Below are 16,343 nucleotides of genomic sequence, written 5' to 3' on the forward strand. Positions count from 1 at the left end.
CGAGTTCGATAGCAACCAGATTCTGGGTTCGAGCCCGGTTTCTGTTTTGGATTGAAAAATTTGAAAGTTGGTCAAGGATCTACTACTCTTGTACTTTTTAACATACATGTATTTCTCTCCTCTCAACCTGCAGAATGCTGTTTACATATTTTAAACTAAATTATTCGTTAAGTAGATCTATACAAAAATTGGTCTAAACTGTGGAATTGAATTTGGAGCAGTGTTGCACTTTCTGTGTGAAATTGTAGCTTTCGGATAGTTTGGGGGAATACATATTCAGTTAATTACATTTTAAATGCGCGCACAACAGCCTTCGCCGCCTCACATGAAAAGACACATAACAAATGAAACACAACGAACTGAGGGGAATACAAGACGCAATCTGTGGAATCGTTCGGCCTTCTAGTTCATCAACAGGTTCCAGGCGTCGTCCTCGGCGGTAGCCTTGGCGCCCCCGCTGGACGATCCTGGCTTTGATTTGACATTCTTCACATCCAGGTTCTCGAAGCCCTCGCTCAGCTTGGTTGACGTGTCCTGCAGCTTCATGTTCCGACGTGCAGTTGCTCCGCCGGACGGGGCGTTCTGGTAGGAGGTCTCGGAGCTCTGATAGTTTGACGACTCGAATCCCGACCAGTCGGCATCGCGGGTCACCCCGGCGGTGGCCGTTCCGCTGTTGCTGCTCAGCTGATTGTGGTACGAGCTGGAGCTAGTCAGATGCGTCTTGTTGCCAGCATTCTCGTGCTGCCAGCCGCCCCAGTCGCTGTCGCTCACTCCGCTCTGCTGGCCCAGTCCGCTGGCGAGGTTGCCGCCCACGGAATTGGAGCGCTGGTAGGCGCTGTCATCGAAGTTAGGATCGTTGTAGCCGCCCTGCGGGGATGAGATGTTGCTTCCCGCCAGGTTGTTCCAGCCCCGCTTGCTCATATCGGTTACCTAGGAGAAATCGACGGAGAATCTATTTATAAACGGTAGGAGACGGTTTGCGAAAGTACAGACCTTGGATGCCACATCAGTGACACCGCTCTGAACGGATTCTAGCAAAGAGCCCTCTTTAATCTACAACAAAATACGAAATAAAGCAAAATACAAAAATAAATCATACTAAATAAGGTGTAAACAGCAATCTCAAATCTAGATACACAAATGCGACTAAAAGAAACAAAATAAAATGAATTTGCTTCAAATAAATCAAACCATATGTGCCCCAACTACAAAGTACTCTAGTAAACCCACCTTTGTTGAGGCCAAATTGACTGTGGTGACTGCCTTCTCCTTTGCCGTGTTGGCCAATTTAGAGGCGTTGGAGGAAAAGATACTCCAGCCGGAGGCCAAAGTGGACAGGGTCGAGTCGAAGAGCTCCTGAGATTGCGTTTTTGGAGGGGGCTCGCGGGTGAACCCGAAACCTGCATACTTTCCGCCCTGACTCGGTGGCAAGTGGCTGGAACAAAGAAACCATATTAATCTAATCACTTGGCAACAAAGAAAACACAATCCCCTCTTACTCTGGCCTAGAAGCGTTCTCTACTTGACGCCTGCTAAAGAACTCCTCTTTCTGATCCTTGAACTCCTGGGTCTGGTACTGCTGATAGCCTCCGAGGTCGCCGCCACTTCCGCCACCTCCGTTCTGATAGCCTCCTCCGCTCGAAGCGCTGCCTCCATAACCTGTTGCACTGGGCCGCGACTGGGTGGAGCTGGAGCCCCCGCCGCTGCTAAAGCTGTTGGAGCTGCTCAGCCGCACCTCCGCCTCCTTCTGGTCCCAGTTCTTGCCCTGGGCCAAGGTAGAGATCTTGTCCCGGTAGAGGGCCGCTGCCTTGGAGTTGTAGCGTTGGGTAATTGGGGCCCGATCATTCCAGTCCGCCTGATCCTCGAGGAACTCCCGGGCATTGCGATTGCCACCGGCCTTCATTTTCTCCAGCTCAATGTCCTTCCACTTGTCCATCGTCACCGACCGCACGAAGGACAGGTGGACGCCCAAGCTGCGGTGCTTCCCAGAGCACTCTAGGCAGATCCAAATGCCATAGGTCACGGACACCCACTGCGGATTGTGAGTGCCACACTCGAAGCATTTCTGTTGGACAGAGTGGAATTTTATAAAAATGAAAATGAAATTCGAGAAGTTGCAACCCACCGAATTTTCGTCCTGCGGCTTGAGCTCCTGGAGCACCCTTCGCGTTCTGGGACTGGCCATGCCAACAATTTGCTACGGAATGGACGTTTCTGCTTCGTGGGTGGCGATTGCCCAACTCTCGGTTTTAGTTCCGCAGCTGATACGAAGTCACCGAGACTTTTGCTGACGCTGGCGCTGATTTTCGTGCAATCTCGAAGAGCTAACCGAGAATTCCCACTCCGCAGCCTCTCAGGAGCCGTATAAATCCAGAAACAGCAACAGTCACTTGACTAAACATTTAACAGATGTTTTGAGTTCTTGGGGTAGCTCCAGCTCAGAAATATGGCAAATTGGCAAAAAAAAAAAACGGTTAAGCGTGTCCACTTGGAAGTCTTTCTGCTTTTTTTTTGTTTTTGTTAGGGTTGTTGAAAATATATCGAACATCAATATATCGATATATTTTTTTAAATTTTTTTATATTGTTATTTTTATTTGACTTTTTGTTTCCTTTATCCATCTCGATTGCCCCAAAAGTTTGAAAGTCTCACTTTCTAATTTGGGGGATAGCTGCCTGAAGTGGTATTCACCTAATTGAATTTGGAGAAAGTCTGGCAACGCTAAATCAACGGCGCGAAAAAATAAATTTGAAAAATATTATACAAAACATTTTGCTTAATGCAATCGGATGAATATGGTCAAAGATATTGTCATGGTAGGACCCCATATGGTCGTTTCTAAACAATTCCATAATTTTGAAGGGGACCCCCCGGAAAATTTGATGAAAAATCTAAAAAATATTTTGTTCCCAGATTTTGATGCAGATTGGTGGGGAATCGACCTACAAATCGTTAAAGGTATTCCTCTCAAGAATCGGAGGACTATTGCCAAAGATATAGCCTTCACAGGGGGGCATATAGAGGCTCCATGCATATTTGTTGATTTTTGAAGGGGACCCTCCAGAAAATTTGATGAAAAATCTAAAAAATATTTTGTTCCCCGATTTTGATGCAGATTGGTGGGGAATCGACCTACAAATCGTTAAAGGTATTCGTCTCAAGAATCGGAGGACTATTGCCAAAGATATAGCCTTCGCAGGGGGCATATAGAGGCTCCATGCATATTTGTTGATGTTTGAAGGGGACCCTCCAGAAAATTTGATGAAAAATCTAAAAAATATTTTGTTCCCAGATTTTGATGCAGATTGGTGGGGAATCGATCTACGAATCGATAAAGGTAGCCCGTTCCAGAATCTGATGAATAGTGGAAAAGATATGGCCTTCGTAGTGGCTAACATTTTTCCTCTCTTCGAATCTTTCGAGTGGGTTCCTGAAAAATTTTAAGAAATTTATCGAAAAATTGCATTCTAGATTTTGGATCAGATTAATGTAGAATCGATCCACAAATCGTTTAAGGTAATCCGCTCAGGACACGGAAGAATATTGGTCAAGATCGCAGAGGTCTTCGCAGAGGAAGCATTGCCGAATGGCACCTTCTCCTCTGGACAAATTCAATTACCTGTATTGGATAGCATGCCTTTGTTTTGGGCAGAGCATAACACTCCGACAAATTATACATTATCACGCTGATCTGATTCCCAGATCGGGGTTATTCGTCCGCCGACATCTTTCGATGGACGATGCAGGCCAATTCCGCTGCGTCACGCCGAAAAAGTTAATAAAAACAGCGATTTATCACACTCGTAACAGTAATCAATCTCCTACTGGTGGTTGTCGGTGGCTTTCGGATTTGAATTTGGGGAATATTGGAGGAGGAAATTACTTACATGAGCGACTTCAATGCAAACAGACCGCGGGGGGGACTGGGCCACCGCCGTAGAAGAAAGACTGGGGCGGGGGAGTCCCAGTTATGGAATTAGGCGCCGCCCAGCAAGAAACCATTTTCCTCCTCTAGATCGCTTCTAGATCCCCTTCCTCCTGGGGTAAGTGACCACACACACGATCGGGCATAACTCAATGCCGGATTAGCATATAATTATGCACAATATTTCTGCAGATCGGCTGCCTGCCCACCTGCCCACCACTAATTCCTTTTCAATTTCCAAACTCGCGCATTTATTTCAGTCAGCAGATTATAATTTGCGCCGCACGCCCAAGGAGGCGTGGCCGGGCTGGATCGGCTGGGGCAGATTGGAGCATATAATTGCCCAGGCGAGCGGAGGATGTGTTGAATTGAAAAGCCTGCCGGGTAATCCGATCGATTCGATCGATTCATCCATCCCCTGGCCAGAGGAAGGGTCTCCTCCTCGCACGGCTGACCCTAAGTGAGCCGGGCGTTTCTGGCTGGGCACTCGCTCGACGCTTTCAACAACTACTTGTCCTTCTGCGGATCCTCTGGACTCGATGCACTCTAAAAATGTATCCTTAAACTTCAAATTACTAATTGCGTTCTTTAATAAATGATTAAATTCTTTAAATAATTGTGAAGTGAGTAGAAAACTAATTTAATAAAGTTTCTCACTGTCTTATTTCCACAATAGTTACTAGATATTGAAGCACCATTTTCTGAGTGTTAACCCGCTGGTGGTCTTATCAGAAGCCGCAGTGCACTCCCCGATCTGCCAGAAATGGCATTGCTGCGCATCCATTATCGGCTCTGTCACTGCTCTTGCTCGGCGGAGTGCCACGCCCCCAAGAGCGCCACTGGGCATTTTGCAATCCAGGACCATTTCGGGTTCGGGTTTGGGTCTGGGCTCTGAGTTATTGTGTGGATACGATCAAATTATAGGCTTAGGCTTGCATTAAACTCGCATAGACGTCGTCGGCTGGCTCTCAAAACTGAAAACTGAAAAGGTGGCTTTTGGCTCTGGCTCTGGCTCTGGAGAGGATGAGCATTTTATCATCGGAGCATCCGGTCCCCCGCCCTGTGCCGAGCCATCTTGTAAGTCCCCTTGGCAACTTGTCAACACGTGCAAAACAATGCTCGGCTCGTAGTCGCAGTTCCCATTCCCGGGTCCATTTCGGGTCCAATCCCAGTCCCAGTCCCAGGCCGGGCCAGGCCCCATTGCCGTGCAAATGAATTTGAATTTATGCAAATGAGCAGACTGTTCGCACGCCGCAGCCACAAAGTCTGCGCAGGCACAGGTGATCTCTCCGCGGAGGAACCAAACATCTAAATGAAAATAAAAGGAAACAACTAAACGAAACGCAGGCGAATAAAATAAAATCGTTCGAAATTGCACCAATTAAGTGGAAATGTAAGGGGCTTAGGCCGGGCGGAGGACGGGCCAGATTGGTCTGTATTTATCAGCGATATTAAAGCGTTAAGTGAATTACTTATTCTCCTGGTCGCAGCAATGCGTTACCTTTCATGTCCTGCTGTCGAGAGCAACCCTTCTCCAGCTCCTCCCGGACCAGAGATCCTCCTCCTCCGCCTCTCCACGAGTGGAGCTTGTCAATGCCGATGTCGATGGCCGCGATCTTGCATGCGACAATTATGTGCCCTGTGTGTGCTGTTTGCGACGCCAGTTTGGCTCCCGCTCTCATGGCCGAAAGCGGCAATCCTCTCAAAGATTAGGGGTTGGGGGGCTCCGACCCAGGGGGGAGGACTAGGGCTAGTCATCGGCTACTGCTTTGGCCATTCCTGGTGCCGTTCCTGGCCGCTCTGATCGATTCGGGCCCAATCGATCGGCAGCATCATGCAACCGCGCACAGCCTTCAGCAGCAACGGAGTCCACCAGAAAAGCAGAGGAGTACCCAGGAGGGATCTATGGGGTTTCATGTACTCTGGTATAATCTGTTATATGAAGAATAATCACATTTTGCATTCTAAAGCTCATCTAAAATAATTTGCATAATTATATTTAGTTTTAAGCTATGTCTTGGTCCAAAAACCCCTGGAAATTGTATCAGACATCACCCCTGGACTGGTGCTGGCTCAGTCCCGGTTCCAGAGCCATTCCTGCTCCTTAGCCTTAACAAATCGTGCCAAATAACACAACATAATGACAACAAAGCAGACGACAGGGACTGCAGCAGCGAGTCCACTCGGCTGCCTTTGGTTGGCAACTTGGCAAGTTGGAAGCCCGGAGACTGGCGACTGGCTCTTCAGTCTTCAGTCGGTGATTGCCATTTCAAGATTTAGCGACTCACACACACACACACTCGGTCACATATCGTGGGGATGGCGAAAATTAAGAGATATTTATAATAAGCACGAAAACCACTTAATACTAACGCCTTTGGCAATTAACAGGTACAGGCCACGGATCGGCACAAGGATGCGGCCAGGCCACTCAGATGATGATATGCAGCCCAGTTTTAGTTGGTTTAGTTCAGTCCCCGAATCCCATTCGTTGGGGACTGGGCAGCTAGGGCGGCACATGACCCCAAAGCGCCATGTTTTCCACAAGCCGGAGAAACAATACCTTCTGGGACGGCACTGAAATAAATTGAATTAGAGAACAAGCCTGATTCTGAATGGGGAAATATAATTAATTAGTAGAACTAAAGTATTTCGGGCGGATTGTATAAAGTGGATGGAAGGAGCCCCTCAAGAATGTGGAGAAAATTCCGCACAGTAACCAGCTCATGCTAAATCGGGTTTTAATTCAATTTTCTCCGGTGTAGCCCTTTCCTCGTGGCGCAATCCATTTCGACAACTCATCGAAAGCCGCAGGTACCCGGGCTTTGTACCGGGGAATATCGGGGTTTATATTTTTTAATTGTTTCGCATTCCCTTGGCAGGAAGGCGGGCAGGCAGGCAGGCGTCTTTCTTTCATCACCGATCGACGCTGGAGTTGACGCCTTCGGTGGCTCATTACAATCAATAAGAAGTGGCGGAGTAGCGGCCGGCGCATAGTTCGATTGATTCCACCGATCATCGATCGTATTCAATGTGAATATGAATAACTGTTTTCGGGGGCTGCCCCCGTGGATTGTGGATCGGGGATCTGGCCGGGGCGAATGGGTTTCGGGGCTCTTGAGAGCGAACGATTATGGAAGTGGTTTTCTGATTTGACAGGCGTTAAATTAAAATTTAATTCGGCCATCTATATAATTATAGTGATCCATCCGAGCATACACATTGACGACAAAAACGAGGACAGCGCATGTAATTAAAGCCACATTAATCACCCGGCTCCAGCTCCAGCTCCAGCTTCAGCTACAGCTACAGCAGATATCCCAGCAGATTCCACCAGATCCCATGCCCCTTCGGAGTCCCCCCCTCCGCCAGCCTGAGGTACTTGAGGCTCTGGAGACTGTGAAGACTCTGGAGCCTGTGCCAGTGGCTCTTCACTTCTTTCTTCTGACTCTGCTGCTTTTGGTAGCCACAAAATTGTCAGATTTGTCCACTTGAGTTGTTTTCGAAAAGCCCCAGGCCCCCTCCGGTCTCCCTGCCATTTCCAAACCAATTATACGAACCTCGTGAGAACTTATCGCACGCATCTCTCCTCTGATTTCGATTCTTCTGATTTTTCAATTTTCAATTTTTATTTGTACTCAGCACGCGGTTCGGATATACATACGTAGTAGAAACTGAATAAATTAAGTAAAAAATTGCACTAAATTCTCGATTTAAAGCGACTCGGGAGCGGAGCCTCCGGAGTAAAAAGTAAAATATAGTAAGATCACTCGGCGTCGTGCTCCACGTTTATGACCTCGTCCTCCTCCTCCACCGGCTCCTCCTCGGAGTGCTCCTCCGGGTTGGTCCGTCCCCCCAGGCTCATGGGTGTGGCCATGTACTTGGCTATGTACTGGCGGGCGAAGGTCAGGGCGAAGGCCGCCGCCGAGGCGGGGGGCATGGACATCGACATGGACATGGGCAGGCTGCGGAAGGCGCTGTTCTCACCGCCCATTGATAATGGAGCTGATGCTGTGGTTGAGGCAGGCGGCAGGGCCGCTGCCAGTGGTGCTGCTGCTGGTGGAGTCTGCGGAGGTGGGAGGGCCGGTGCCTGGGACTCTTCCGCGCGACTGTTGCAGGGTGGCATAGTGGCTGGGTGACAGGTGGCACTGCTGGTGTGGTAGTAGGCCCCTGGATTGGTAAACTGCGAACTGATCGGCTGGAGCGACTGCTGGCCAGGTTCCGGAGCCGGAGCCGGGGCTGGAGCCGGAGCCTTGCTGACCGCCGGAGGTCCGCCGAAAGCCGGCGTGGGTGAGCTCGAGGTCGAGGGTGAGTCGCGCTGCTTGAGCAAGTTGACCCGCTGATGGCGCCGCCATTTCGCTCGTCTGTTGGAAAACCAAACCTGGTTGATCAATCGGTGAAGAGACAATTGGTTAGTCCATAAAAAAAGAGCCGTGGGATCGATCGGTGTCGTGTCAAGGTCGGAGCACGCTCCGACATGTGGTTAGTAGGACGGAGTGGGGAAATTGCTTGGGAGGATTCGTCGGCGGCGTCAACCAGAACTCACCTGGACCCTCGCCTCGCTCAGAGCGGTTCTGCCAGCCAGCTTCTCGCGGGTGCTGACGCAGGGATAGTGGGACTTCTCGAACTCCTTCTCCAGCTCGTCCAGCTGCTCGGGGCTGAAGGTGGTCCTGTTCCGCCGGAACTTTGGCTGGTCACTGTCCTGCGACTCGCTGTCCTCTCCCTCGATGTCTGCAATGGAAGGGTTTTATTGCTATTCATTCTACAGCCTTTCTTCACTGTCTCACCTATCATCCTGTTGGCTTCCCCATCCGGGGATCGGCTGTCCCTGCTCCCCGAGTCGGGAGAGAGGGCCGGCAAGGAGAACCGCCCACTTCCCGCACTGCTGTCCCCGCAGGCACTCCCGCTGTTGGTGTTGTTGTTGCCGTTGCTGTTGGGATTCGAGCTGGCGTTTCCTTCGCTGCCATAGCCACTGCTGCCTCCAGGCGGCAGACCACCCACTCCCGCGCCCGCTGCTCCCGCTCCGACGGGAAGCGGCACGGCACTCCACAGCGGATGGTGCGTCGGCCAGGTGGGGAAGCTGGTGTACGGATGCGGGTGGGTGGGGTGCATGGCGTAGCCGTAGCTGGCTGCCCGGGCGAACTCCGCCGCCGCCCGTTCCGCCGCTCGATTCCGTAGAATTCTATTGATGCTGCTTACGGAGGGCGCCGTGGCATTGGTGCACACACCTGGAACGAGGGAGGATATTAGGTTTTTAGTTAGTTAAGCTAAACCATTGCTTTTAAGTTAAAATAATATGAAAATGGTAAGAAATTGTTGTCCCTTTCCAGACCGGATGCTGAACGTCATGACCCGAAGAAGTGACCCCGCCGAAATGAGCTGAAGACTGACTGTAATGAGAGAAGCGATTGGGATCAGTGGGCCGGTGTGTGTGTTCCTGCGTCTCATGCGGGAGATGGCTATCTTGAGGATTCATTGCACCGGGCAATGCGAACTGACTGTCTCCTCGTACCCCTTGAGGAGCCAGCCCACGGGCAACTGTCAGCCAGATCCAACTGACGAACTGGTTGCTGCCGCCGAGCGGACTACTTGCTGGCTGCGATTATCTTCCAATTCTTCCAGCACGGGACGGGGAGGGAAGAGCCCGAAATGAGTGACACAAATGTGAGCACATTTACATATCAATCCGACGACTCGCAGCGGATGTTCATAAATTAGCCAATCGATAAATCTAAATCCGCCGCCGCCGTGGAACAATATATCCTACTGATTCCACCGATGCTTACAACATTAAATGAGGCTGGCTGGGGCAGCCTGGCTCGCATTACGAGCACCATAAACACATCAATCCCCCAGATAGCCGATCCACCCCAGTTCCTCTCCTGTCAATCTCCCAACGAGGAGGAGACTCTGCTTCTGAGGATCTCCAGCGTCTCTGAGGAAGAAGCGCGTAGTCAGGACCGAGGACCGAGGACGGAGCCAGACGCTTGTCGCGACCATTGTCATTTGTTGGGCAATTTCGCTTTCGGGGGTTCCCTGTCAGTTAATTAGCCTGTCTCCTTGTCGATCCTTGGCTCGGCCCGATCTCGGCTCCCCACTGCCAATCGATTCCTGTCCCCATTGATCTCATTGTCTTCTTACCTTCGGTGATCAGTCGCTCCCGGATTTCCCACGCGAAGATGGTCGGGTTCTCGCGCTTGTACTGCTCGATTTTGGAGACCACTGTTGGGGTGGCCACTTTGGGCTTGGAGCCTCCTATTAGGCCCGGAGGTCGCAGCGTGCCTGCAAAGAAAAGAGATTGTGGATTGAAACTTGTATTCCATTTAAAGCCTCTCCCATACTGATAGGCCATTTTCCTCAAAGTATGTAAGCTTGTAAATAACTAATAAGCACTTAATAATATACCCACCTGCTAGCTAATATTATTGGCCAAATTAGGAGTTAAGCTCACCACTTGGCCACTAACTTGGCCACAAAACAGACTCCAAAAGCCACTATTTCCAGTTGTGCAACCGAGGGGATGGGGCTTTTCTCCGGCTACGTTTCGGCTATCCCCAAATGGAATGCCTTGGGCCTGGGCTTGGTATTGTGCGACTCGCATAATTTTCACATTGTTCAAAGCCCTCCTCCTCCTCTGAGAGGGGAGCCGTGTGGGCGTTTCGAACAGGTCAAAAGCCCTCCGGGCGCATTGCATTGTGTTCGCTACCTGTGCTACCTGTTGACTAACTAACTAGACAATTAAGCCAGCGGCAGCAGCCCGGCGTCCATTCAGGGGAGCGCTAATTTGAATATTTGACAACATCAGTGGAGCCAGACTCGAGTCAGACTCGGATTCAGACTTGGTGAGGCATTCGGGCTCACAGACGCGGCTCAAATGATAATTCGTCGGAAGCGGTTGACAGGCGCGCGCGTTTATCTTGTAAATTGAGCGCTGTCGTGGCTAGCTTACACCCGGAGAAATCGGTGGGGCATCTCCGGCAAGGGGCAGTGGGATTAGCCGGCTCAAGCGGCCATGCCATTAATTCGATTTTGAATGGCGAATTTATTATCATTGATTTTAATTATGCTGAACCCCATCTACCCCATCTCGCAGTGCAGTCTGGTGGCTCGAACTAATGAATAGACTCGGCGCACTCGCACTCGCACTCGTACACATTTGTCTTGTCGCTTTTTGTGCAAAACGGAAATTATTTACACAATTTAAATTGACTGGAATGGAAATGAATGGCATCCCCAGAGATCTGTGGGTGCGATTCAGTGTTACGCTATCGGGTATTTGTGAATGGGCAGATTTATTCACAAAATCCATTCAAATCTATTCGAGGGGAAGTTGGGCTCTGAGCTCTTAACTGATTCTGAGCTGAGGAGAAGTTGGGTTCTAGGCTCTTAGCTGATTCTGCTCTCCAAACTATGTAGAATTGCATCACCTACTTCTTCTAAAGGAATCTAACCCAAATACTCCTAAGCGTGCATTTCCTGGCCAACATGCAGGCTTGCAAATCACATTAGCGATTGAGGCCCTCAAGTAGGCAAATCGAGAATGACATGGCCAAGTGTCGGGGCCCACAGGTGGCAACAGGTGTGCTGCGGCGAGGCAGACTTCCTGGAGGAGCGGACCAGGGGAGCAGGAGGCGGGGCGCCCAGGTGCAGGTGGGGGCGAAGGCGATTGCCAATCGATTTGTCGTGTTTACGTGACCCCACAACACGGCTCGCCGTGCAAATCGATTGGGACGCTTGGGGACACTTGGCGATTGCATTTGGGGCGCGTGTTTTGTGGTTCCGCATTATGTGGCTGATTGCATTGGTCAGGGAGGTCTGGACCACGTTGCACTACATTTCCCTGCCTCCCATTCCCTATGAACTCACCTAGTAGCTTGGATACTGCTCCTTGTTGGGACAACATGTGCTGGGCCAGGTCGTATCCTCTCAGTCCGAACCGGGACAGTTCCAGTAGTCTGTGCTGGGAGGCCAGGGCGTTGAGATTCGTGGCTGCTGCGGCAGCTGCTGGCCCGGCCCCGGCTTGAGCTGCGCTGCCTCCACAGAAGAGTCCGCCCAACGTTGGGGCAGGCGGTGTTCCCTGTGCCAGGATGGGCGAGGAGGGGCTTAGACTGTGCGCTGGGGCAAGAACTGAAATTAGACATGAATATGTTAATTAATATAATAAATAGAAGGGAGAACTAGCCCTTCTTTCTCGCAGTGCTTGGTCGCAAAATCATTAAACGTCAATTGGAATTTAAACGAAGCTGTTGCCGGCATTCCGCGCGTGACACAGAAACACCAAGAAATTTGTAGCCTGATCACCAGGATTTGGGGGGAGACCGAGGCCGAATGGAACAATGAGATGGTCGGACAAATTTCGGTGTGTTTCTGATCGACGGTGTCAGAGTCAGAGTCAAAGTCAGAGCCAGAGGTAGAGGCAGGGGCAGAGGCAGAGTCTGGAGCTGCCATCAGTGGCGGAAGTGTCAACGTTTATGGGCATAATGGACGCGGTGTGGTCCATTAGCCTCCACTGCCACTGACACCGAGTGCCCGCTACTGATTCCAGTCGGAATTTATGAAATTCTCGCCGGCAATTTGTTGGGCCCGGGATTGGGAATCTCGCAATCGGGACAATCGGGCGATCGGGAGATCGGGAGATCACTTGTCAGCGATGTGGCAGCAATTGGCCATTCCTCGGATGTAGAAGCTTTTATGTTCGTTTTGACATTTTATCTGATCGCGAGAACTGCACACATTTTAACACCTCTTTTTTGGTGCGAACGAGCTCCGTGTGTGGCGACGGCATGCCATCGGGTTTCTGAGTGCCTCAGAGACCGATCCTCGCTTCCTCATCCCAGATCTCCGATCCTGGGCTAATTAAAGCCCATGCAGATGGGACCTGCACTCCACCTTAGAAGTGCCTGCTGCGGCAATTTGCTGCGAGCGCTAGTTGCACCAATTGTTGTGGTTATGGCCACTTGGCTGATTTATGCCGCCGCTGCCGGGATGTCAACAGTGCTCAGTGCCCCCGGATTGCCCCAGTCCCAGTCTCCAGCTCAGTCCCCAGTTCAAGTCCAGATGCTGGTTGTATGTTAAAAGTCCGAGCGGATCGACCGATGATTTACTACGAAATGCGACAGCTCCGACTGCCCCGCGATGCGCCTCAGTCAATTGCGAAAGCGGCTTAGGACCGCTGGAGAACCATGGTCGGAAACCCTTTTTTTCTTTGCCGATCTCAGCAATTGTCAAAAAATAATGATTTGTCTTCAAGAAAGTTTTCCATCTATAGATTATAATTTAAGAATATTGATACACTTCAGTACCATATGAATACTTTAACTTCCTTATTATTTTATTTTAATCCTTTCAGTAGCTGCCATTATTTCTCTCAGTGCACCCACTCGCATGTCACCGTGAGACTTATAACAAGAGGCGATGCCATTCGGAGAGCTGAAGCTCGACTCGGGATCGGGATCGGAATCGGGATCGCAGCTCGCCACAAGTGATGATCGCCTCGGAATTCAATTGATAGTTTGATTTATTGCTACCGGTAACTTTTTGCCACAGCCTCCTCCCCCTCCGCATACCCGCTCAGCCCCACAGACTCCTTGACGTCCCCCGTTCCCTGGCACTGCATATAAATTAAAGTTGCTCGCTTTTTGTGCGGCTCCTCAACGCATCCCCAACCAGATTCCCATTCCCATCCCATCCCGAGACCTAACCACATGCCCCCGCTCCAGCCTCCTGGATAGTGCTCGCTGATCTTGTTTGTCGCGCGCAGCGCATTACTCGTCCCGAGGCTTCTGGTTTTTACTGCCAGTGCGCATTACGGCGATCTTCGCACATTTTCCTGAGCTTCCCGGGATGGCCCGGGATGGCCGCCTCTCGCCTCCTCCAGCCTGTCTAATTTGATGCAATTTTTTGCAGGATCTTAGTGTTCATATTTGGTTTTTCACGCATTCTTCTTACACAGATTATGCAAATACTTTCCTATTTGCCTCATAAGGGAGTAAACTCCTACTTCTATTGGGATTAATATTTAGGGCACAGGGAGGAAAGTATAAGACTCGTTGGAGTTACGATTATGATAGCCCCCGGCTGACACACATAGCCACATACGTAACGCAACGGAAGAGCAGAGTAAGGAGTTCCTTTTCTTCGGAGCACCTCTTCGAGCAAACCCATCCAAACCAAGTCGAACTTAACCCAGTCGGGGCACTCTTCAAAATCATTGTGCACACCTTTTATACGCTTGGCTTTCTAAGAATAATGTGAATACACGCACCACGTAACCTGAGACCCCTAAGTATGGTTTCTGCCCTATGCTTAAACTTCAATGTATGCCATGTACCCGGCCTCTCCTCCGCCGCCTCGGCCTCCGTCTCCGGTTGGTGTCTCCGTATACTTTTTAACCCTCTCTTTCTCTCTGGCTCTGGCTCTGGGCCTCCTTTTATAATTATTTATTTATTGTGCAACTTCCAACACCTTCTAGAGACAAGTCAAAGCTTTGCTCGCCCCCTACCCTCCACTCCGCACTCCCCAATCCCCAACCCGCAATCCCCACTCTCTACTCCCACCACCTTCCCGTCCGGGACACTGTGTGTATCTTGCAGATACACTCGATGGCCGCCGACGTGAACTAATTTTATTTGACAACCCATACTTGTGCAAAACAAATTGCCACTGATGTGCGAAAGACCAAAACAGTTGCCACAAATGTTGCTGTTGCTGCTGCCGCTGCTGCTGCAGTGTTGCTGTTGTGAAATTTCCAAATCATTGCACTTTTTCAGCAGGCATTTGGACTAGTGCCACCAGTTTCTTGTGGTGGCTGGATGGCTGGATGGCCTGCTGGCTGGCTGGCTGGCTTTTGTTTTAAATACTGTTTCGGGCCTCCGAGATATCCCTGTCAGTTCACGGAATTTCGGCGCAGACTTTTCGCTCTCATGGGGCATGCAGCCGGAGCAGCAGCAACACCAACATCTGAAGCAATATCCGTGGGTTTTGGGAATAAAATTCGTGGCTATTCATAATCTGGGAATATCAATTGCTAGGAGGTGAAGGATAATTAAGGCTAAGAGTGGATACTGAAGATCCTACTAGGCCTGAAGCTAAACTGGTTAAATAATATTACTCAGATCTTTCAAGATGGTAAGTCACATCAGCAACATAAGTACCTGCGACATTAAACAAGCAATAAATGGTAATAAGACTGAAATTGTCCAAAAAGATACCCTTTAAAGTATCTTCCCTGCATTGCTATTTAAACCAAGAGAAGTTCCAAAGGTAACAACACTCACCTGTGGGCGCTGCTGTGGGCGACACGGGCGACATTGCCGACGGCTGGCCGACACTTCCCGCCGCAGTGCCCAGCAGTTGCAGATGCGACGGCATTGGCACCGCCATGGGCATGATGGCGGTCGGGGATCCCGGCGACGTTGCAGGTGTGGCCGGTGATGCTGTGCTGAGCTTGTTGGTTGTCCTGGCGGGGCCTGGCGATGTCGAGGCTTCCATGCCACGCAGTGAGCAATTGGTAAGATTCACATTCAACAGTAAGGGTCTCGGTTAGAAAGACGGCATGTTCAGGGCCTACTTTTCCGACGGCTTATTGGCTTTCGAGTTAAGAGTGTTTTCTCCAGGCGGACCGGAACCGCCAACGGTGGCTGCCGCTGGTGTTAATGTTGCTGTTGGTGTTGCAGTTGACGTTGCCGTTGCCGTTGGTGTTGCTGGTGCTGTTGCAGTTGAAGTTGCCGTGTTGTTGCTGCTCGCCACTGCTCGCTGACTCGACGCGCACCGCACTCGCACTCGTAATCTCGTACCTGGATCGGACTCCACTCAATCCGACTTAACGCCCGCCGCGACTCGCTGAATGAGACTGAGCCGAGCCACCGGCTTCGCCACAGTTTGCCGCCTCGGATCGGGTTGCTCTGGGCCTGTGGTGCTGCTTTGGCGTTGCCTGCTCGTGTTGCTGCTGCATTCTGGTTTGCCTGTGGTTGTGGTTGAGCATTCTGGGGATCGGGATGCGCGAGTGTGAGTTCAGGTTCGTTTGAGCGTCGCACAATTGAGCGCCTCGCTGGCCAAATGAGAGCCAGAGGCGGCCGCCGAGAAACCCCAAGCCCCAAGCCCCCAAACCGACAAACAGTTGTAAAAGTTCAATAATTAATTACTCGGCCATTCGATTTCAGGCATTGTTTATCAGACTTTGGGGCCAGAGCTACCAGTTGCTTTCCGCCGACTATCTTCTGGCCAGAAACGTGTCGGGGAAAAGTTTTTGTGGAAATTCCAACACCAGAAGGCTTTTAATCATTCAGAGGATTTTGTACACTGAGAAATATATGTGGGATTTAGATAAAATAACTTAAAATTATGGACGTTTTTGGGTCGTAGTCCTTGTTCTATCCCCTGTCCATAAAACACAATACCTGCAAAAAACGCATTACCC

General features: G+C 50.4%; 2 protein-coding genes across 4 annotated transcripts; both read right to left on the reverse strand.

The window, feature by feature from the left end:
- Nucleotides 1-91: 91 nt before the first annotated feature.
- Nucleotides 92-2,526, reverse strand: LOC6507608 (ADP-ribosylation factor GTPase-activating protein 1). 2 transcript variants are annotated; one of them, XM_001955959.4, is made up of 5 exons: nt 2,126-2,525; nt 1,500-2,065; nt 1,231-1,435; nt 994-1,053; nt 92-930 (listed from the first exon to the last, which is right to left on the reverse strand). In XM_001955959.4, the coding sequence occupies exons 1-5, from the start codon at nt 2,183-2,185 to the stop codon at nt 403-405; spliced, it is 1,419 nt and encodes a 472-aa protein (XP_001955995.1). In that variant the 5' UTR covers nt 2,186-2,525; the 3' UTR covers nt 92-402. The 2 variants fall into 2 exon arrangements, with proteins under 2 accessions (XP_001955995.1, XP_014765353.1); XM_014909867.3 differs by lacking the exon at nt 994-1,053 and having other exon boundaries at nt 2,126-2,526.
- A 5,008-nt stretch (nt 2,527-7,534) lies between these two features.
- Nucleotides 7,535-15,839, reverse strand: LOC6507607 (paired box protein Pax-6). Of its 2 annotated transcripts, none has more exons than XM_014909866.3 (6): nt 15,202-15,839; nt 11,792-12,052; nt 10,067-10,207; nt 8,713-9,153; nt 8,472-8,656; nt 7,535-8,289 (listed from the first exon to the last, which is right to left on the reverse strand). In XM_014909866.3, exons 1-6 carry the CDS (start codon nt 15,413-15,415, stop codon nt 7,909-7,911), a joined length of 1,623 nt encoding a protein of 540 aa, XP_014765352.1. In that variant the 5' UTR covers nt 15,416-15,839; the 3' UTR covers nt 7,535-7,908. The 2 variants fall into 2 exon arrangements, with proteins under 2 accessions (XP_014765352.1, XP_001955994.1); XM_001955958.4 differs by having other exon boundaries at nt 7,535-8,306; nt 15,202-15,838.
- Between the last annotated feature and the right edge of the window lie 504 nt (nt 15,840-16,343).

Source organism: Drosophila ananassae, chromosome 2R (genome assembly GCF_017639315.1).
Source record: "Drosophila ananassae strain 14024-0371.13 chromosome 2R, ASM1763931v2, whole genome shotgun sequence".
Classification (NCBI taxonomy): Eukaryota; Metazoa; Arthropoda; class Insecta; order Diptera; family Drosophilidae; genus Drosophila; species Drosophila ananassae.

What these genes read in the sequence shown, in the direction of transcription:
- LOC6507607 (XM_001955958.4), bottom strand. Translation starts at nt 15,415, where the DNA reads ATGGAAGCCTCGACATCGCCAGGCCCCGCCAGGACAACCAACAAGCTC. An exon ending in AGCAGTATCCAAGCTACTAG is followed by an intron (nt 10,208 to 11,791) that starts GTGAGTTCATAG and finishes TTTTCTTTGCAG; the next exon opens with GCACGCTGCGACCTCCGGGC. An exon ending in GGAAGCCAACAGGATGATAG is followed by an intron (nt 8,657 to 8,712) that starts GTGAGACAGTGA and finishes CTTCCATTGCAG; the next exon opens with ACATCGAGGGAGAGGACAGC.
- LOC6507608 (XM_001955959.4), bottom strand. Translation starts at nt 2,185, where the DNA reads ATGGCCAGTCCCAGAACGCGAAGGGTGCTCCAGGAGCTCAAGCCGCAG. An exon ending in AGCCGCAGGACGAAAATTCG is followed by an intron (nt 2,066 to 2,125) that starts GTGGGTTGCAAC and finishes TCTGTCCAACAG; the next exon opens with AAATGCTTCGAGTGTGGCAC. An exon ending in TCACTGATGTGGCATCCAAG is followed by an intron (nt 931 to 993) that starts GTCTGTACTTTC and finishes GATTTCTCCTAG; the next exon opens with GTAACCGATATGAGCAAGCG.